The sequence below is a fragment of the Hirundo rustica genome, chromosome 13 (assembly GCF_015227805.2).
Source record: "Hirundo rustica isolate bHirRus1 chromosome 13, bHirRus1.pri.v3, whole genome shotgun sequence".
NCBI classification, from domain to species: Eukaryota; Metazoa; Chordata; class Aves; order Passeriformes; family Hirundinidae; genus Hirundo; species Hirundo rustica.
The window spans coordinates 3765273-3784980 of record NC_053462.1 but is presented as its reverse complement, the minus strand read 5'-3'; the positions used below and the strand labels follow the sequence as shown (position 1 = coordinate 3784980).

At 38.8% G+C, this 19708-nt stretch overlaps 1 protein-coding gene across 9 annotated transcripts in view; it reads left to right on the top strand.

Annotated features, from left to right (window-relative positions):
- The window catches only part of TLN2 (talin 2), a 140489-nt gene extending 121115 nt beyond the window's left edge, over window positions 1-19374 (top strand). For all 9 annotated transcript variants that reach the window (XM_040076962.1, XM_040076956.2, XM_040076958.2 and 6 more), the window contains 7 exons: window positions 2283-2388; window positions 3998-4122; window positions 10754-10879; window positions 12675-12737; window positions 12834-13016; window positions 15153-15278; window positions 16258-19374. In XM_040076962.1, the coding sequence (XP_039932896.1) occupies window positions 2283-2388; window positions 3998-4122; window positions 10754-10879; window positions 12675-12737; window positions 12834-13016; window positions 15153-15278; window positions 16258-16386 (858 nt within the window). In that variant the 3' untranslated portion in view covers window positions 16387-19374. The remainder of the gene's footprint in view (window positions 1-2282; window positions 2389-3997; window positions 4123-10753; window positions 10880-12674; window positions 12738-12833; window positions 13017-15152; window positions 15279-16257) is intronic.
- Window positions 19375-19708: the final 334 nt, after the last annotated feature.

Below are 19708 nucleotides of genomic sequence, written 5' to 3'. Positions count from 1 at the left end.
GACACGTTTTTATAAGTTTGCCACAAGATTGTGAAGTTTTGTTGTTAGAGTAAGCTAAAGGAAACTCAGTATTTCAGCTCAAACTGTGAGACAGAAAGAATATTGGAGTACTTAAATGGAGCTGCATTCTGGATCAGATGTGGAGGAAATATGGATCTGATCCTAAAAAAGGTCCTTGACAAAGAAATTAAAATAAGACATTTCAGTATTCTTTTAAGCCCAGAATAAATTGTAGACATACTGTGCACAAGCCTGTCCCCCAGACTGAAGAGGTTACAGATCTTTAGGAAAGCACTGTTACATGCCTCTCAGCCACACCTACTCCAGTCCATCCCAAAATGCCCAGCCAGCACTGCCTCACAAAGAGCTCTCCAGTGCATCAGCCATGGCACCCCCAAAGGTCTGCAGAAAACTGCTGCACTCAAATCCAAACTCATGAATCCTGCTGTCAGTGGGCTTTGCTTGACCGTACATAATTATCACATAATATATTAATTATCCCATCATATTTGTTGTTCTGTTGCTGTTACTTTTGTAGGAAGCAATGAAGTGTGTTTGAACTAACATTTATGAGATACTGAAGTTTCTGGAGAAGACTTAAATCAGCAATCACTTCATGGATGAACAGCGATTTCTTTTAGGTGGCTCTCAGCTGACATATTTGAGTCTCTGAAACCGAAATTTGCAGCCACTCACTGCTGATCACCAAACCCAAAACAGTTTTTCTGCTGAGAACAAAGCATGTGTCATTATTTGCATCAACTCACTGAAATTTATATATAAAATAAGAGTACAGTCACAGTTGTGCTTGCCACTAGCAAGAAAGTTGGAACTTACTAATGGAATTGTTAGACCTGTATTGCAATAAGTGATTTAGCATTAGATGTCTGATCCATTTTTAGTTTAGAGGACTGGAGAATTTTTCAGATTTGACCCCTAGAACACTGGCAGTATGTTTCAAACTAAGTGCCAGAACAGACCAAAGACTTGAATCCATTTTTGCTCATTTTATTTCTCTCTGTCTGCATAAGTTAAGAGGCTTAAGGTAAGAAAGGCCTGTCACTTCAATAAAATAGAACATGCCTTTCTTACCTTAGGCCTCTTTATGTTCAGTGCCCTAAAGCCATGAGCAAGTTCTGCCTCCTTGTAGCACCCTCTGCCCCTTCCCCAGTGTTGGCTGCCTTAGCAAACTCTGGTGGTTTAGAACCCCTAGGTCTGCAATCTCATTTATAACCTCCAGAAACTCTAGATCATGTGGGATTAGGAATCTCTAATTGGTCCATCTGTAATAGAGTTCAGTATATTATTGGAAGTAATTATTGGAAATAATTGGAAATTACGCTTGTGAGGTGCAATACCTAAAATTTCTCAAGCCAGTGTACTAATTTGTGTAGAGGTTACACTGGGCTAGTGGCACAAAAATGACTTGTTTGCTCAGAGGAAAATTCCACTAATAACCTAGCTAGGGGTAGGGCCAGGAACATGCTAATTCCAGCTGTATGGCATGCACATCTTAGTGAAACTCCCTCTAAGTTTACTAGCGAGATTCAAGACTGACCAGACCTGCTGCATATCCATGTGCTCCCTCCTGGACAGTGCTGATCCCTGCTGAATTGAGGGGAAGTCTGGAGCTTTGGTTGTCCATGACTGTGGGATGAGATGAGACGCTGCTGACAGTTCTAAACTGGCTTTAAAACAACACAGTTCTTTAACAGCCTAGTTTTAAAATTTGCTCAGTTTTTTCAATTCCGTCTTTGATAACACTATCACAGTTAGTACTAATGCCACAGTTACTGGAGTGAAAAATGGCATTCTTTGTTATAGTCCTGACCACATTTGTGTGGGTTTTTGACATTTTTGTCAAAAAATGGATGAACCATTTTGTCAGTACTTGAAAATCACCTTCTCTCCAGGAGTGTGAAAAAATTGAGCCTGATGCATGAGTATCATGACTAAAATACTTGAGAATGGAGTGTTAAAGCTGCATATTCCTCCCAGATACTCAAACGTGTGCCTCTGTTTTGGATAATTCTGTCCTCCTAGGTTTAGGACTGAGAACTTCCAACAACATTCAGTTCCTGTAGCTGTGCAAGGCAGTGCCACTTTCCTGGTGTGCATCCAACATTGTATTGTAAGCCTTTGCTCCTAGCGCTTCACTGACAGTTACAGTTCTCTCACTGGGCTCTCAGACAATTGCTATACAAAATAAATCTTTCACTAGAGCGCCTTGGGAATCTTCCAGCACTCTGGAATCCTTACTAATGTGCGTTCTCTTCCTCTAGATCCTTCAAAAAGCAACTCCAGAGCTAAAGCATCAGCTGGCCTCTTTCTCCAAGCGCGTTGCAGGTGCTGTCACAGAGCTTATCCAGTCAGCAGAAGCAATGAAGGGTGAGTTGGGAAGTGAGCTGCCAGTGTGGCATGCTCATTACTGCAGAGATGATCTGATATTCTGTGCAGTATAAACTGCAGGGTCTCCTCATTTATTTCTTGCTGTTATCAGTGCATGATTCTTGGAAATGAGGCCGAACTATAAGCAGTTTTCATGTATGGGAATCCACGTTTTCTTTCCTCCTTCCCTCTGTATCTCTTAATACAGATATTCTTTTGCATAGAGCAGTGATCTACATTGTGCAATTTCCCTGTTGGAGTAGCTTCATTGAATTCTTCAGCTTTTTCTGCATTCGCTTTTATATTTCAAAATTTCAGTTTCCATTTGCTAACAAGGCAAGCCAATATCTGACTTCTTCTATTCCCTACGTGCTTTTTAAAAATCTTTATATAATTCTCATCTTTGGACACATTTATTAATTTCTGGTGATTTTTGCATTTTAATTCATATTCATTAAAACAAAAAAAGGATCTTTTTATTTCTTTTTTTCACTTGCTGCATGTAGAAGATGTCTTTATTCACTTTAGAAACTCTTTTTGTGGGATATAAAATATTTTTAACCATTCACAATTTTCTTTCCTCATTTTCATTTATAGATACACAATAAAATTGTCTCCTAACAAATTTAACATGTAAATGTTTTAACCTTTATGAAATGCCTTTTTTTTTGAAGAGGTACTGCTACATTTTACAAATTTGGGGTTGACTGTATTTATACTTGCTGCTTTCCTTTTTTTCATTTTTTTCCCCCTGTTTATCTGCCAGTATTAGGGTTTAATATGGAACATCTTCATCCTGTACAGCATTTAAGCTGAGAAATGGTTCTTAGACCATGCCCTTAGAGGTTATGAACTTCTTCTGGCAGTTTCATTGTTTCCCTCAATTCAGAATATGGATGTTTTCTGAATCTTGTAATTCAGAGAATGGTGTTAGGCAATCAAAAATAATAATGCACTGGCAACTTCCAAAAGTCTGAAACCACTTCCAGCCAATTTTGTGGATCTACAAAATTTCTTTGAGAAAAGAGAAATGCCAAAAAGTAAACAGCAAAAAGCAAGTTGCCCTTCAGATGTGACTCAGAAACTGGTTTGGCCTTTTCTACTCCACTACTAGACACACTGCCAAAAGTGTGCTTCCTTCAGTCAGTGCCAGCTTCATCCCCACCCACTGCCAGCAGACTGACTGCCAGGTCTGTGCAGGGGGTGACTGTGTTGGCTGTAGCCTGTTTTCTCTACCATTTTGTCTGACTTTTCATGGCTTGGTCAAGTTAAGAACCATCTGAGTAAGACCTCTGATAAACACATGTTGAGTGACAGCCGGTTTTGTTCCCAGTATGGACAGTATCCCTTTCTGAAGCTTCTTTGCTTTCATAATTATTAAATAAATTACTTTCATGAGAGAATAATCCCACTAAATACTTGTTTCCCCTCTGCTTTACAGTTTTCTCAGTGACATAAACCACTGGTTTCATGTGATTATGGTACTAAAATCAGATTTCTGTGATGTACATTCTGTATTGGCCACTTGAGGTGTGATGGCAATTCCCCCTGTTTGAGTGGCAGCTCACAGTGACACTGAAGTTATTGTCTCCGTCTCCATTAATTTCAGGGACAGAGTGGGTGGATCCAGAAGACCCAACAGTCATTGCAGAGACAGAGCTGCTAGGGGCTGCAGCATCAATTGAGGCTGCAGCAAAGAAGTTGGAGCAGCTGAAGCCAAGAGCCAAGCCCAAGGTGAGTGTCCATCCCCATTGTTTGTTTGAGGTTAACGAGGCAGAGGATGCACACTGCCCATCCTTTGGTGTGAACTCTGCTACTGGCCCCGATCATGGTGTAAAAAACCAAACCTTGCCTGAGTCTCAGTGCCACAAAACGCTGCTCTGGATGGCACTTACCCCTCAGGGTAGAGGGTAAAAAGGTGCTTTGCAGGGAGTGAGACAAGCACCAGCCATAAGCAAGCAAAGGAAGAGAAGCCAAATGATAGAAATGTTGTAAGAGTTATGGCATTGTTACTGTTCATTATTTACCTTTCTGTTTCCAAGCATATTTTACTGGTGTGTAGGCATTCTTAGTCGCTTTCTTTTGGAGCCCCTTCGTTCACATCTGAATTTGTGTAGTATAGCAGGAGGAAGCAGCAGTAACACAGTTGGGATTCAAGAGAATGTAAATGACCTGCAGGATTTTCTAAGACTAAAACCAGAATTTTATGCCATGCTTAGAGAGTAGCTGTTTCAGTATAGAATCAGATACTTGTATGATCATTTCTGTGTCATTTTCCTAAAGGAAATTAAATTACAGTTCATTATATCAAGTAGTATTGTATGTTGCCAGGTCATTTCAAGTGTGTCTCTGAAGATATTATAAAATTAGGCCAACTATTTTCGTGTGCAGTACAGAGGGAATATATTAAACTGGTGGATCCCAGAGAATTGCTATTTTTTGCCTGGTGTTAACAGGCAGGTTTTAGTAAAAATTACAATGTTGCATCTCTTTAAAATGAAAACATGTTTTGATTGTGTACTTGACTTTAGGAAAGGACTGTGTATCTGTTTTCCTCTTTATGCTGCTTTGTAGGTGCAAAACCTGTTTTCAAAGTAAAGCTAATGAGAAGTCTTTCTAAAAAGCCGAGCCTGAAGACCATTCAGTGTTAGATGATTGTCTTGGTGCAGGGTAGTATTTTGTTACTTAGGAGCATCAGATGAAATAGTTCTTGGAAGCTTCAGCCTTTGAGGACTTCCCACCCCCACTCCCTGCTTAGTGATAGGAATAAATTACCTCCTGAAGAAGAAATGCTCTTTGTCTTCATTTTTTAACAAGTACATCCATTTTCTTTATTAAAAAAATAGTGCTTTATGATGAGATTCCACAGGCTGAGTCTGAGGAGTGGAAAAGTCCTCCATCACCTTTTCTATACAATCACTGCACAATAGCACATGTGTGTTGCCTGGTAACCATGGAGCAGTTTCCTTCCAACATCTAAGCCCCTCCAGGGTCATTGTACTTTCTGAATACAGTTCTCACACCTGCTCATCATTTAACATGTTAATTTGAGTATCCAGTCTGCTTGTGACTTATTGGTTTGTTTGTCATTTTCTGAAACTAAAATTCATATCCAGCTGTTTGCTTGATTTGGGATTTCGGCAGCCTTTGCATCCTTTTCAGATGTTTAATCTCTTTCCCAATAGGGATTATAATCCACATTAAAAGGTACTAGGAAGATCACAGAGTGGCTCAAACAGCACTTTTTCTGCTGCAGACTTGTAGCTTGTATCCTCCCAGAGTAGGATTTCCTGTGGTGAGCAGGCTCTGTCTTTCTAATGCACATCTTTGACTACATACAGAGTGTTGCAGCAGGAATACTTAGATTAGGTAAGGCTTGCTTTGTCTTGTGCTCAGTGTATGAAATGCAAGAATAGGAGTTATTTTCTACAGTGGAACAGGTTAGCTAGACAATATCCTGCTTTGGTTAACAGCAGTCATCATCAAGTGAACTTGCAGAGTTGTCCTCAGTTGGTAATTTTAGAAGGTCTACTTGCAGGAAATCCATCATCTTCATCATTACTAGTTGGTGACTGATTCTCTGTTTTTTGGTAAAGTTTTTTATTGGTGCAGGGAGTGGGAGTAATTTGATTTAAGGTTGAAATTTTGATCTTTGTGTTCTAGTTTGTCTTCTACCTCTAAAAAAAACCCCAATAGTTAAAGGTAGGGCTTCTTCTCATTTGTTCTACTATCTTAATTTTTTTAAACTTTTGGGATTTTTTTTATTTCTTCTTGTCCTTGTTTCCTCTTCTTATTTTTGCACCTATCTTACCCCCCTTGATGTCTTAAACTGACACAAATAGCATGAGATATCTTCATTTTCTGCTACTGGGAATCATCTTATCCCAGAGAACAATTTCTAATGGGACACAGTCCTGCTATCTGCTCCCTGTGCTTTATTGTACAATGCTTATTTTGTTTGCTTTAAATCCTGGTTGTCTGGCTGCAGGTGGATGTTCTCCCAAAATACTCAGTCCACTAGTCCACAGCCCCACTGACACTCTGTAAATATCTGTGTGTCTTCTTAGCTCATATTTTGGAAGAACTTCGAGGACTCTCCTGAGCAGACGTTACTACAGTCTGTAACACAAAACCTGTTCAGTATTCTCCTTGCAGTGTTCAAGGTGGGAAATTACCTGAGAAGCAATGAGATATTTACAGTCTATTAAGCAGGATATGGCTGTCAGGTTTCCTTTATATACAATTTTTTTCCTGAATGTGGACTTTTACTTTTTTCAGTTTTCCATTTGGAGAGTCAGATGTATTGCAATGCAGACACACATATTCCTTCTGATGTGCAAATGTGCTACTTCCTGTAAAATAACAACCCCCAAAACTAGTAATATTCTGAAGAAGAAAAAACTATTTTGTCTAATCAAGTCTTCATGCTACTACTGGGCAAAAAACACTTTTAAGTAAAAAGGTATGATAGATGAAATACAACAGGAGAGAGCATTGCTGCCCCTACCCTGTTCTGTCTGCTCTTCATGCTTCTGTGCAGGCCCTGCCTCCAGACACGAGTGTCTTGCAGTCAGTAAGAGATCCCTGCTGGTAGCTTGCAGCAGTTGGTCCTTTGTTTTTTTAACCCAAGATGAATCAAACCTGGATGCCTTTTTCTGCAGGACTCTGTGTGATATGTTTGATATATTAGGTTGTTATTTAATCCAACTATATATCAAACATATTCCTACAGTGTCCTGCCCTGTCTCCGGGGGTTTTAACATAGTAGAAGGCAATGTGAAGGAGCACAGTCACTCACAAGCAGGTTTAGAAGACTTCCTGTAGACTCCTAATCTAATCTGGTATGAAATACATACACGGAGGGCTCCTTTAGCAGTGGAGTTGCTCTTGTAAGAGACTTCTAAGTTGTGTAGGGCTCTTTGTGACAGCAGCAGCTGTGCCAAAAACTGACTTTTGCTGAAATGGTTATTGTGCTTTCCATGGCTCAGTGCAGTAACTTACTCGTATTGGTTTGCTCATTATAAAGTAGATGATGAGAGGTGCTTGAAAATAAAACCGTTTCTCTTTTGTCCTTTTTGCTACTGTTTTGCAATGAGATTGGGGGTTCATTTGTTTTCCTATTAACCATGACTTTATTTATGGTACCCCTAATAATGGAGATGCTGTAGAAAAATGGTTAAAATATACTACAAAAACACTTTTTTAGTTTTGTTTTCAATGGCATAATCAACATTTTTAGGGTATTCTATTCTAAAGACACTGTAGTGAGCCTAATGTTTGTCTGTTCTAGTGACTTCGTTTTCCAATCCATTTATAGCTGTACATGGTTAACAGCAGCATATTAGTTTAGTTGTGAGGAAAGTGAGTTGCTGACCTTCATGGGAGTTGCTTCAGGAAGTAGGAGGTCATCACTTGTGTTATAGATCTGGTTTTCTAAAGAAACCTGCTCTAAAAATCTCACTATGTGATATTTTCTGCCATCTATCACATCATTGCTCTCAGCTTTATTTGTGAAGGCTGTGAACTGATGCATTGTGAGTGTACTGTCTATGAGTGTGAACTTAAGACAGTCCAGGAGACACTCTTTTAAAAATGGGAAGGATGGAATAATTACTTTTGTTGTAGGGCATTTTGCTGTGCTCAGTCTCGTGCTGCTTCCTGTCCTTATTGCTAAGGAATGCTCTTGGGAGAGCACAGGCAGGAGACAAACCCACAGCGCTGGCTGAGCACTGTGCCTCCCCCATTGAGTATCCAGCCTTTAGATGTGTGTCACACCTGAGAATGGTGAAGGGAAAACCACACAGAAGGACTTGAAGGATTTGTTAGAAAAGATGAAAAGCCATCAGGCATTCAACAGTCCAAGTGCTGTGTAAGGCTGCTACAAAAAATAAATTCTTCACATAAGGGATCAACTGTCAGGAGATTTTTTTTTTTCCAAAAGTAAAGGAAGTTGTGAGATGTCAGAGAATGCAAAACTTGGAAGTTTCAGAAACTTGAGGGACGGCTTGTTCTCCCAAGCTCTAGATCTCAGTATAATTGGAGAGAAATTGATTTGGCAAACAGGGGAGAAAAATTCTATTACCAGATGAGATACTAAGGTTTAGCTATCTGTTCTCCTGTTGAGCTTCACATGCTGCTCCATGGTAGAAGTTAAATCAGCCACTGTACAATGGGACTCTTGCTAATGCAAGCTTTGATTTCTTGGCATTCTCTTGGAAAATGGTAATTTTTGCTTAGGACTTGTGCACAGTATTTAGTCCACTCACGACCCTGAACTGAGTTTAAACAACTGCTTTTCTTCAGCATCTTTTTGGTGGCTGTTTTTTCACAAATTGAATTCCATCTGGACACATACACAGCTGTCCAACCGATCAGACTATGGCCATGAGCGTTTTTTAAACATCAACCAAGATTGACACCTCCTTTGTAATAAATAAGGAGATATTGAAGTTCTTACTCGTTTAAGTTTGAATTCCTGACAGTGCTGACATATAAAGAGTGATGCACATAATATATGTTGGAAATGAGGATTTAAAAACTTGATAGCAAGAAGTCTTAGACAAAAGTAAAAGTGCAATAACAGTCTGCTAAATTTACTGTCAGTCAGTGGTATTTTTGTTGATATTTCACTTTCAGTCTTTAGTCCAATCAAAGTCAATAATGCATCTGTTTTAATAAGGACAATAATTCTGATAGAGACTCTACTGGATTCCATTTAATCCCTCTGGCAATGTCATGATTGAAATAAGAGTTTTATAAATAAGACTTGAGGCCTGTAGAGGGCCAATGTGATTGCACTTTGGTATAATAATGGTCATGATGTGGCATTGCAAGCACTGCCAAAATTTTATGTGGAACATGACTTGCTCTCTTTCCAAAGCAGTTTCTTTTATTACAAAGACGTACTGTAGTTGATGGGAATAGCCCAATAGCAAGGCAAGACAAATATTTTTCAGTGGATTAGGTGGCTTTTCCTTAAAAAAAATAAGAAAAAAACCCCAACTTTGAAGTGCCAAATATCTTTATCTACACATCAGTTTTGATTTTCAGATGATTCAGTTTTTCTGGTGTCTGTGGATGCTATTGTTTCATCTCCTTGGACTTTTAGTTATGCAACACTTATGTGAGGTGCTGTAGGACTCAGTGCTGCTTGATGGACCATTTTGTAATTACTTATCATTATCCTTTATTATTTTATAATTGACTATTTCATCAAACTGCAGTAACAGAACTAAACCTGATGTAAATTTAGATGGGTATGCTTAGACTTGCAATGAAGTGCCCAGTTTTTTAACTCGCAGCCCACCTGGCTTGCGTTTCTAAAGTTAGTTGTGTGACACAAGAATGTTGTGGTTGCCACAGTTAGAATAAAGCTGTATTTCAAAACCTGTATCTCTCACAAGGTAGCATGTCCTGATACTGTAGCCCTGCTTGTCAAAGGGCCTTGGATTCCAGTAGGCTTGTGATTGGATCACAAATAAAATACATTCTGTTGGATTATTTTATATAAAAAACTATCTGAATACACGGTCCAGGCCTGGTTCTGTTTAAAAGAACCGTAACTGTTCATCTCTATTTTGTTAACTGTTCAAAAGCTAGTAAGCATGCTTAGATGGACAAATGTTTTCAATATTTGTTTAAATTATTTGAAAGTCGGGAAAGTTTTTATAGAACAATCAATTTGCATTTTAAATAGTAAGAAATCACATTAGGAGGTTTTGCACATGCTTGTTGAAAGACATACTTGGATGACTGAAGTGTTCCAGACAGACCTTTGGAACTTCCTGTTTCCAAGATCACTAAACTGGACTGCTGCACAAAGCTGCTTTCTGTGCAATGACAGCTCTTACCAAAAGCTGATAAATCTATGCTCTTGCTTGGTATCTACTTTACATTCCTTAGTACAGGTGAATGAGACAACACATATTTATCATTGTTCTTTTTCAATGCCTTAAGTCTTTAAGTATTTAGAAAATGCTTTCCCTAGTTTAATAACCTTGGAAGCCATTATTATGGCTCTACAGAGATAAACCTTATAGGAAAAACAAGAATTTCTTTTCAGACCTGCACTTTTCTGAAGTAGTTTAGAGTTGCTCTAGTTGGGGAATGCATTAGAAAGTTGATGGTTTTGTTTAAATATCTTGTATGATATTCTGTTTCAGTGTGAGTAGGCACAAGAGCAAGCTAATACTTTATGTTAACTTCCAGTTTTAGTCCACAAAACTCCTTTGCAGAAAATGATGTTATATGTCTTACTGACTTTACTGATATGTGCCAGAATCTTCTTGTCCCTGCATATGTCCTCAGTCTTGAAAGTACAATTGCTTTCAGGTGAATGTGTAACATTGTTTTTTCTTGGTTATAGCAAGCAGATGAGACTCTGGATTTTGAAGAACAGATCCTGGAAGCAGCTAAATCCATTGCAGCTGCTACCAGTGCCCTTGTGAAGTCAGCTTCAGCAGCCCAGAGGGAACTGGTGGCTCAGGGAAAGGTGGGTAAACAGGACATGTAGCAACAGCAGTGAGGGAAAGCATCACAATTGAATCTAGTCTCCTAAACGGTTCTGTTAAATTAAAACAGTAGCAAAGAAGCTTGGGAATGACTAATGCAAATGTAAATTGTTCACTGCTCATCACAATACATGGCCCAGACCTGGTTCTATTTAAGAAGTCCCACAGTTACATTTAGTTAAAACTCACAAGTGTAATCAAGTGTTTGGCTCTTCAAATGATTCAGTTGTGGGGAGTTTTACTGTGGGGGTTTTTCACTTCATGAAGATCTGTGATTCAAGTGGGACTAGTAATGTATAGTCCCACACAAGAGTTTGGGGATCCAAACCCGAATGTCACAATGTACAATACTGCTCTGGACAAAAACAGCAAAAGGCCTCAGTAATTGTGCCCTCAATGTCTTGTGATTCACTGGGGATGCAGGCCTACATGTAAATTCAGTACATTTAAGTGGCCGTGCTTGCAGTTATTGTTGGAACCAATGGAAGGAGTGTTTACAACACATGGCATCCTTTGGTGTGAGCAGAATTGAGATTTTGTAAATCACTTCATATCCATCACTATTTTTCACAATTTATATACTCGGAAACATAAAATCTAAACATCAAGCAAGTGTGTTGCCTGTGAGAACAATTTATTATAGGACCATTGTTGTTGTGTAGTTATGGTCTCCATTTTCACCTGATTCTTGACTCGGAGCAGGCTGTATGATGGATCCCACAATCAGGCTATGCTGTCTGCTTCAGCCTGGGTTCTGGGAAGCTTGTGCTTTTGGTTCAAACAGGACCAACAAGCACTTCATCTGTGGTCTGCTTAAAAATATCTGTTCAGGGGATGATGAGGCAAAAAACCCCTTGAAATCTAAATACTTTAGGGACCTAGTTGGGTTTTCTTGTATAACTGATTTTTTTTTTTTTTTTTGTTTGGTTGCATAAAAGTGTCACCATACTCATGAGAGAACATATCTTCTGTTTATGTTGATGCTGCACTTAATGATTTGATCTAATTCCCTGGAATTCTCATTATGCACGAATGCCTGTTTCCATTTCTTTTAAAACACAAGATTCTGGACCATGTTTACATTTCACATCTTTCACCTTCTCTCTCAAAACCACTCAGAGCCAGGCAGTTGGGTGTGTGGGTCTGGCCAACCAGCTGTGGAGTTTAGCTTCTTTGCTTTCATCTGATATGGGAAGAAAACTGTCTCCAGATTGTTGTTGGTACTGCTGATGCCACGAACGCTTCACTGGAAAAGCCATACAGAAAAGTGGGCTGCTCTCCTAAAGTGCCATTATTAGGCATGAGGTCACTCAGGGGGCTCCCCTATGAAGCTTTCTGGTCTGTACCTTCTCATAGTGCTCAGATCAAAAGACATGAAAGAATAATGTAAATTCAAATGTATTGTGGAGAGAGAAGTAAGTTATTTTAAAGCCTGGGACTTAAGGAACTGCTGTTTCAGCTGTTGTTTCGGCTGTGGCTTCAACCACCAGTAGTGTTCTAATTCCTGGTTACTCTGGTAATTACTTCTGTGTGTTCCAAGAATGGGTCAGCTGAAGCAGTGTAGTAAGTTGGACACTTCCTGAGCAGGCAGATGTGTGCTGGAAGCACAGTTACTCTGACAACTGACTTCCAGTTGGATTTTTTGCACTTGAATGTGCTGGGCATGGTCACAGGTACAGGTGTTCCTTTTTTCATGGCTTATTGCTTGTCTAATTCTGAGACAAAGCAATTGTATTTTCTGTTTTCTTGTAAGCCATCTCTGAACTGTTTTTTCAGGTTGGAGCAATCCCTGCAAATGCAGCTGATGATGGACAGTGGTCTCAGGGACTTATTTCTGCTGTGAGTAACTACTTCTCTTGAGAAAACTGGCATTTTTCTCTGAAGAAATAAATCCTGTGAGAATACACAGTGACTTTTGTTTTTACTGCCTTCTAGGCCCGAATGGTGGCAGCTGCAACCAGCAATCTCTGTGAAGCAGCAAATGCCTCAGTTCAAGGCCACGCTAGTGAGGAGAAACTCATCTCATCTGCCAAACAAGTTGCAGCTTCTACAGCACAGTTGCTTGTGGCTTGCAAAGTGAAGGCTGATCATGACTCTGAAGCCATGAGGAGGCTACAGGTACTTGTGTTGTTAATTACTGAGAACCCATGGAAGTGCTATGTAAATGCTGTTTCAGCATTCTAAGATTATGCATGTGGTCAATGAAGTATTTCTCTAAGTACTGGCATCGATTGTGGTCAGTCTTTGTTTCTAGGAGTCTAGAGACAGCAGGGTAGATAGATCATTTCTAAAATGGAGAATCATTGTTAGAAAAAAATAAGAAGCAAATCTCATGCAACATCTCAGCTGAACTCTGAGTGAGCCTCTCTACATGAAACTGGCTCCTTTTTATGCTACACATCCATTTCACGTTGAGCTTCTCTGAACTGCTGCTGAATTAACACTGTGTTTTGATGGGTAAAATCTAACGTCTCTAGTAGTTTTGTTTGAGGATTGTAATTTTTAAAATGACTACAGCCTTCTCTGACATCACCCCCAGCAGGCTCAGCCTGGAATGTAAGAACTATTTCAGCTGCTTTTTTATACCACCTTTGGCGAACAGTGAAAATTCCCCTTTTTCTTGTATTTGCACAGCTGCTACTAGCAGATACTCAGTGCAACAGTTCACATATGGATAGGCAGAATCAAATTCAGCAGAAATACATATGACTAAGTATCTGTCTGAGCATGAGGAACTGATGTAATCGTATTTTTCAAAGAAGAAAAATGGTTTAAATATTTAGGAGGAAAAAATAAATATATGAATGTGTGAAAAATGAGTTTGTTTCTACAGAAAACAGTAGTATGTCATGGGGCTGGGATGGTTTTAGTGCTTTATAGTGGATCCATGGCCAAAGGGTGTGGGGAAGGTGGTTCTGTCCATTGTGCAATCTGCTCTGTAATATCGCAGTGCCAAGATGAGTCTGAAGGAATTTTAAATGCAGAACAAACAGTAGAAACAGGAAAAAATCAACTACTAGGGACTTTTCTCAGTTCTGACAGGAAATTTGGGGTTCTCAGTCATTGTGGGCAAATATTATTAAATACACATTGAATGTGAGAAATTGGAAGGGAATGTGAAAAGGAAACAAGCCCAAGCATGAACTGAAATTGAACTTTGCCATTTTACCAAGCTTCATTTTAGTCCCAGAATGAATAATGAAAGGAAGAGCAGTTTGCACTTGGAAATCATGTCCTTTATCATAGCAAAAACAGTGAGTTGATGTCTACTAAATATTTTTACTGGTGGATTTGCCAAAACTACTGAGACTTTTCAGCTGGCTTTGCCCCCAGCAAAAGTGTTTTCACATAGCTTCAATCAATAGGTTGGATTCAGGACTTTGAGTGTCTTGGTTTTTTCCTTCATACCCCAATTTGAACTGTGTTTCCCATGAATATAAATTTGGAATGCACTTTTACAGAATCTTCCAAAACATAATGAAACGATTGGAAATACTTCCATTCTTTCTGGATGAGCTCCAGACTGAGCAGAGCAAATTTCAAATAATTTATTCTTGGGTCATTTCAGTGAGGAAGACTTGAAAGTGAGATGCAGCTGGAAATATGGGACAGGACTGGGGAAAGGTGGGGGGACAGGTTCAGAGCTGGTCCTTCCTAGGAAGGGTGGGAGGCTGGAAGCTGTGGCTTCCCATCCCAGTGCCAGCGTGTTTCTAGCAGGTGGGAGCAGCCTGCTTTGGCCTGCTGACAGTATCCAGTCCAGACAACAAAAGATGTATTACAGATGTTTGACTGTTTCTCTTTAGAAATCTGAGAATTTTTAGGAAATAAAAGTTTAAATGTGAGGTAAGTATGGCTGTGTAAGTTGTTAACCTGCCCTGATTCAAGTCCATTCATTAAAAAACTTAATTGTTTTATAATTTCTTTATATGCTAGCTTTTAGTTTCTGTTGTCCTTTCTGGAAAAAAAAAAAAAGTCTGATCAGCATAATATAACTTGTAATTTCATCCACTGCTTTATTTCAAACTGTAGGAAAAAAAAATCTCATTTGTGACTTCTCCAACTTTCAGCTTCTTAAACAAAGGAATTTTGTTCTCTCTGTACCACTGATTTTCAAAGATGAATTTGCTTTTTGCTGGGGAAAAAAGCCCTATACCTTTCCTGTGCAGTCAAGCAAAGATGTTTGTTTTGATGTTCAGAAAAAAGCATATTAGTTAGGTATTTTCCTTATTACTAAATTTCTTATCTTTCTCAAAGGCTGCAGGAAATGCTGTCAAGCGTGCATCAGACAATCTCGTCAGGGCAGCCCAAAAAGCAGCGTTTGGAAAAGCAGAGGATGATGACGTTGTGGTCAAAACCAAGTTTGTGGGTGGCATCGCTCAGGTCGGTACAATCGCTCCAGAAATAAAGCAGGGAAAAAGCATCACAGAAATGAGTGGTGTTACAATGGCCACCTGCTGCATTGCAGGCTGGACAAATCTATTGAGAAATCTGTGCTAAATTCCTTGATGCCTCATTATCACGGAAGCCCTGATGTAAGAGCACGGTGATGTGCTACGTGGTATCTGCACTTCTCCACTGAGCATCTGCTGTCATAGCAGTTGCCATTGTCCAATAGCTTTTGGTTTTGTTCTGATTAAATGAGTGGATCTTTTCAGAATTCTCTTGTGTACTTTAAATGTTCCCAAATCTTAATGAAACAAAGATTTTGCATGTATTTAAGCAAATAAATAGAGAGAGAGAGAGATCAAAACCAATAATATTTTGTTACTGTGACCATAATAATTATTGGGAAATAATAATTATATTTAAAAGTAGATTTCAAGGCTCTGAGGTCCCTACTTCTAGGTTCCTTATAATGCATGAGGTACATCATATACTGTACTCGCTACTTAAAAGATACTGAACTCGATTATCTCTGCATGTCTGTACCACTGTCATTTTTTCTTTGGCATTCTGGGATGCAGGAAAATACTGTGGATTAGTATTTAGCAGTAAGGAATGTTCAATTTTGCTGTCACTCAGACATTATGTTAAGACATGGTGATTATTCTATGTGTTCTAAACCCCCACCCTGCTGAATGCTGGGAGAATGCAGAGCTGTGAAATTCATCATGGATGCATGGTAAAGCTATGGTGGTAGATTCTTTTTCTCTTTTTTTAGTCCTCTTTAAGAAACAAGTGGAATGCAATACTTTTCTTGATGGCCTAGTCCTGGCATCTGGAAGAATTTGAGCAATTCCTGATGAAGTCATTGAAATTTGGGGCTTCTCTGGAGAATGCTCACAAGGGCCGGCTGTGGTGTCATAGAGAAAGAAATATTATTTTACAGACAGTATTCTTTGCTGTTTCTGTTTTCTAGATTATTGCAGCCCAAGAAGAAATGCTGAAGAAGGAGAGAGAGCTGGAAGAAGCAAGGAAAAAGCTGGCTCAGATCCGCCAACAGCAATACAAATTTCTACCCACAGAGCTGAGAGAAGATGAGGGTTAACCATAAAACTGCTGAGATTTTTCTTCCTTTTTATTCTTTTGTTTTCTTTTTTTTTTCTTTTCTTTTTTTCTTTTAAAGAAATAAGCTAAAGGGGGACAGCACATTGAGAACTGCTCTGACAGCATACTGGTATGCCAAGCACTTAGCTAAGTAAACTGCCTGTCATAGCTTTAGATGAGCAGAGGGCAATAAACACTTGTTACCCATCTGCTCAGCTGAGGCGCATGATGATCGAATAATGGTACAGTGTTAGGTTCATCATTCCTGTTCCTCCCTTGATTTATATCTCAGGAGAGAATGTTTCACTTTTTACTAAAGATACGAAGTCAGTATTATTGTCACTTTCCTGATGCTTGAGGTATTTATCGTTCCTTGACTTGTTCTAAAACATTGATAATATTAAGTAGAAAAAGAGTCAAGAAATCTTTCGTATGATAAATATCACATGAGCTGGTGGTTCTCCCTCCCCCAAGTACCCTTGTAAAAAGAAGACCAAGATGGAGAAGGATGTGTGGCTGAGTGGAGAAACACGCACGAGTGTGGGTTTGAAGAAGAAGCCTGTCCTCTTTCAGTGTTATATAGCTGGTTCACCCCAAAACTGGAGGAATTGTCTCTGCAGCTGTTTGCACTACTAGTATTATTCCTTACCTGATACCAACAAGCTTCTGCTTGTACAGTATTTAGGTTTACAAAATGTGGCGATAGCCATTCTTTAAAGAGCTCAAAAAACAAAGAAATGGAAACCTTGTCACTGCCTCAATAATAGCAGGTTCATGAAAGAAAATGCTGTTTCAATTATATACCTCTAATGTGTGACTACTTTTACAGTATTATACACACATACACATGCTCTGACATTGGACTGAGTAGTTTGCATTTTGTTTTTTAATTGAAATTATCTGGTTCGTACTGTGGTATTTCTGTTAGAATGTATCTCAGTTTAAAAAGGGAAATGCCCAGTACAACAAAAGACTATCACAACTCTTGTTATTATTTTAATAATTACATTTATAATTATTATGTTTTGAAACCTGTGGGAATTGTAGGAGAAAAGAATAAGTGATTTACAAGTAGATTTACAATTTTTCCTGTAATATATTTTTTAAAAAATCTGGACTCTAGAAAGTTTGTTTTCATAGTTGCTATTGATGAAAAAGTATTCACCAAGGAATTGCAGAGAAGAAATAGCAGCAATCTTTATCTTCAGCTGCAGAAAGGTACAGTATTCTCTCAGTATCTCTGTTGTGACCTAAACAATAGCAAGTTGGGTAGAGCAACATATTTTACTATGTCAAAGAGAGAACACAAATCACAGCAACTTTAAGCAGCAAAAGCTAAAACTATTTGACTAACTACAGAAACGCCATCTCTCCTGACATTAGTTTGCAACATGTCTCTGACTCCGCTCAAACCCTCCACAACAATTATGGCAAGTCTGCTTAGGTCAAAGGATGTTGCCCCTCCAGCCCTTCTGAAGGTTAAGCTGTCCTCAGATCCCGCCAGGTGCGTTCAGCTGAGCCTGTTGTGTTCTGTGCATACCCACCTAGTTGTTGCTGCAGAAAATACTTGTCTTGTAGATGCCCCAGTAACCCCCTAGTGGTAGGTTCATCATTTTTAGATAGTGCTAACTCCTCATTTAAGTTACCTGCATGAGACAATTATCAGGAATTTTGTCACACTAGTACTAAATATATAGCAAAAAAAAATTGCTAGAGAATTAATAAATATTGAAGTGTAAAAAGGTTTGTATTGTTTCTTCTCTGATACTGACGTATTTCAGACGCAGTAGAGTTGCTGGAGAATCCACAACCATGAGAGGAAAAAAACTGGTATTTCCCAAATGGAATCACTGGCGTTGCCAGGTGTGCTGTGATGTGTAGGCTTGTGTGTAAATGCAAACCCTGTACTATCAGAGATGTGCAATTCTGAGTTCTTTGATTTTCCACTTGAACATAATCAATTTGGTTTTTTTGTTCAACTCACTGTGAACGGTGTCACAGTCTGGAATCCTACACCAAGAAAAAGGCTTCCTGTAAGTCTTTGGGCAAAAGGCTAAACTGCTATTTTTTGCTGTAAGACCTAACTAAAGACTGCTCTAGTGACAGGGATTTTCTGCTGCTGTTTGTAGGTTCAATTCCTTTGAAGCTTATGCCTTTCTCTTGTCTTACCTGGATAGCCTCACTTTCTGATTTCTTCTCAGAAAGATCTGCAAGACAGATTTGTTACTGCTTCCCTTTCAACCTGCCTTTAATTGTTATTTGATCTCATTAAAGTGTGAAGAAATATGATGCTGTCTTTAACACCATGCCACGATTTTATTGTAGGTATAATACTGATGTAATATACTTTGGTCAGGCTGGTATTTGCCAGTTTGATATAAGCCAAAAAACCCTTGTCAAATACAACTGTATGGAAATTATATTGCTAGAGAACTTTATCAGTATGTAGAAGGTAAGAGCATGTTCAAATTGTGCTCCAGAGAAAAGTGTTTGGGAAGCCCATTTTAGCACAGCTATTTTGAGGCTTCTCTGTTTCTGATTTAGTGTCCCCTCTTACATGACAGAAAGTATTTTTTCCTCAGCTGTGTGCTCCATAGAGGAACCACAGTCAGGTGAATAGCTGAGCTGGACAACTGAAGTATTTTTTTACTCAGAATTTTGGGTCTTCATTTGTGAACCATTAAGAGAATAAAAGAGCATCCAAAGTCTTTCAGTCTTTTTCTTGCTGTTATAATTTGCAGTATCACTGAAGTTCACATGTGAACATCTGTGGAGTTTGGAACTAGTCCATCCATTTCTTTGACATGGGCTCTTGCAGCAGGAAGTGACAAGTTGGAGTAAGGGGTAGATGCTAATTAATAAGAAGGACAGATGTTTACTTTGTTCTGTTAACTTGTGAAATGATGAATGAGCTCTGTTGTATCTCACCCTTCTTCATGTGGAAATCACTCTGAAAATTGTATGCAAATTAAAAACAAAATGCCTCAAAGTTCTTTGTGTACAAATAGTCTAATGTCATTTCCTCAATTATTCCAAAAATGGAGTATTTTATAATTTGTCTGAACTTTTATACATCAGAAGCCTCAAAAGCTAGAGAAGTTTTGAAACAAAAATTGAATTCCAGATTTTTTTCTCATCTGTCCCTTTCTTTTTGATTTTCTGCATATTCATTACTTATTTCCTAGTGAGGGGAAGAGTATATAAATCTAGAAACCTCCTCAACCTAAGCATATTCAGATGACGAGTGCCTTTTTGTTTTTCATCAATCCTTAGCAAACTGATAAGATGTTCAGCCCAGGAGTATGGCATTTATCATCCCTATG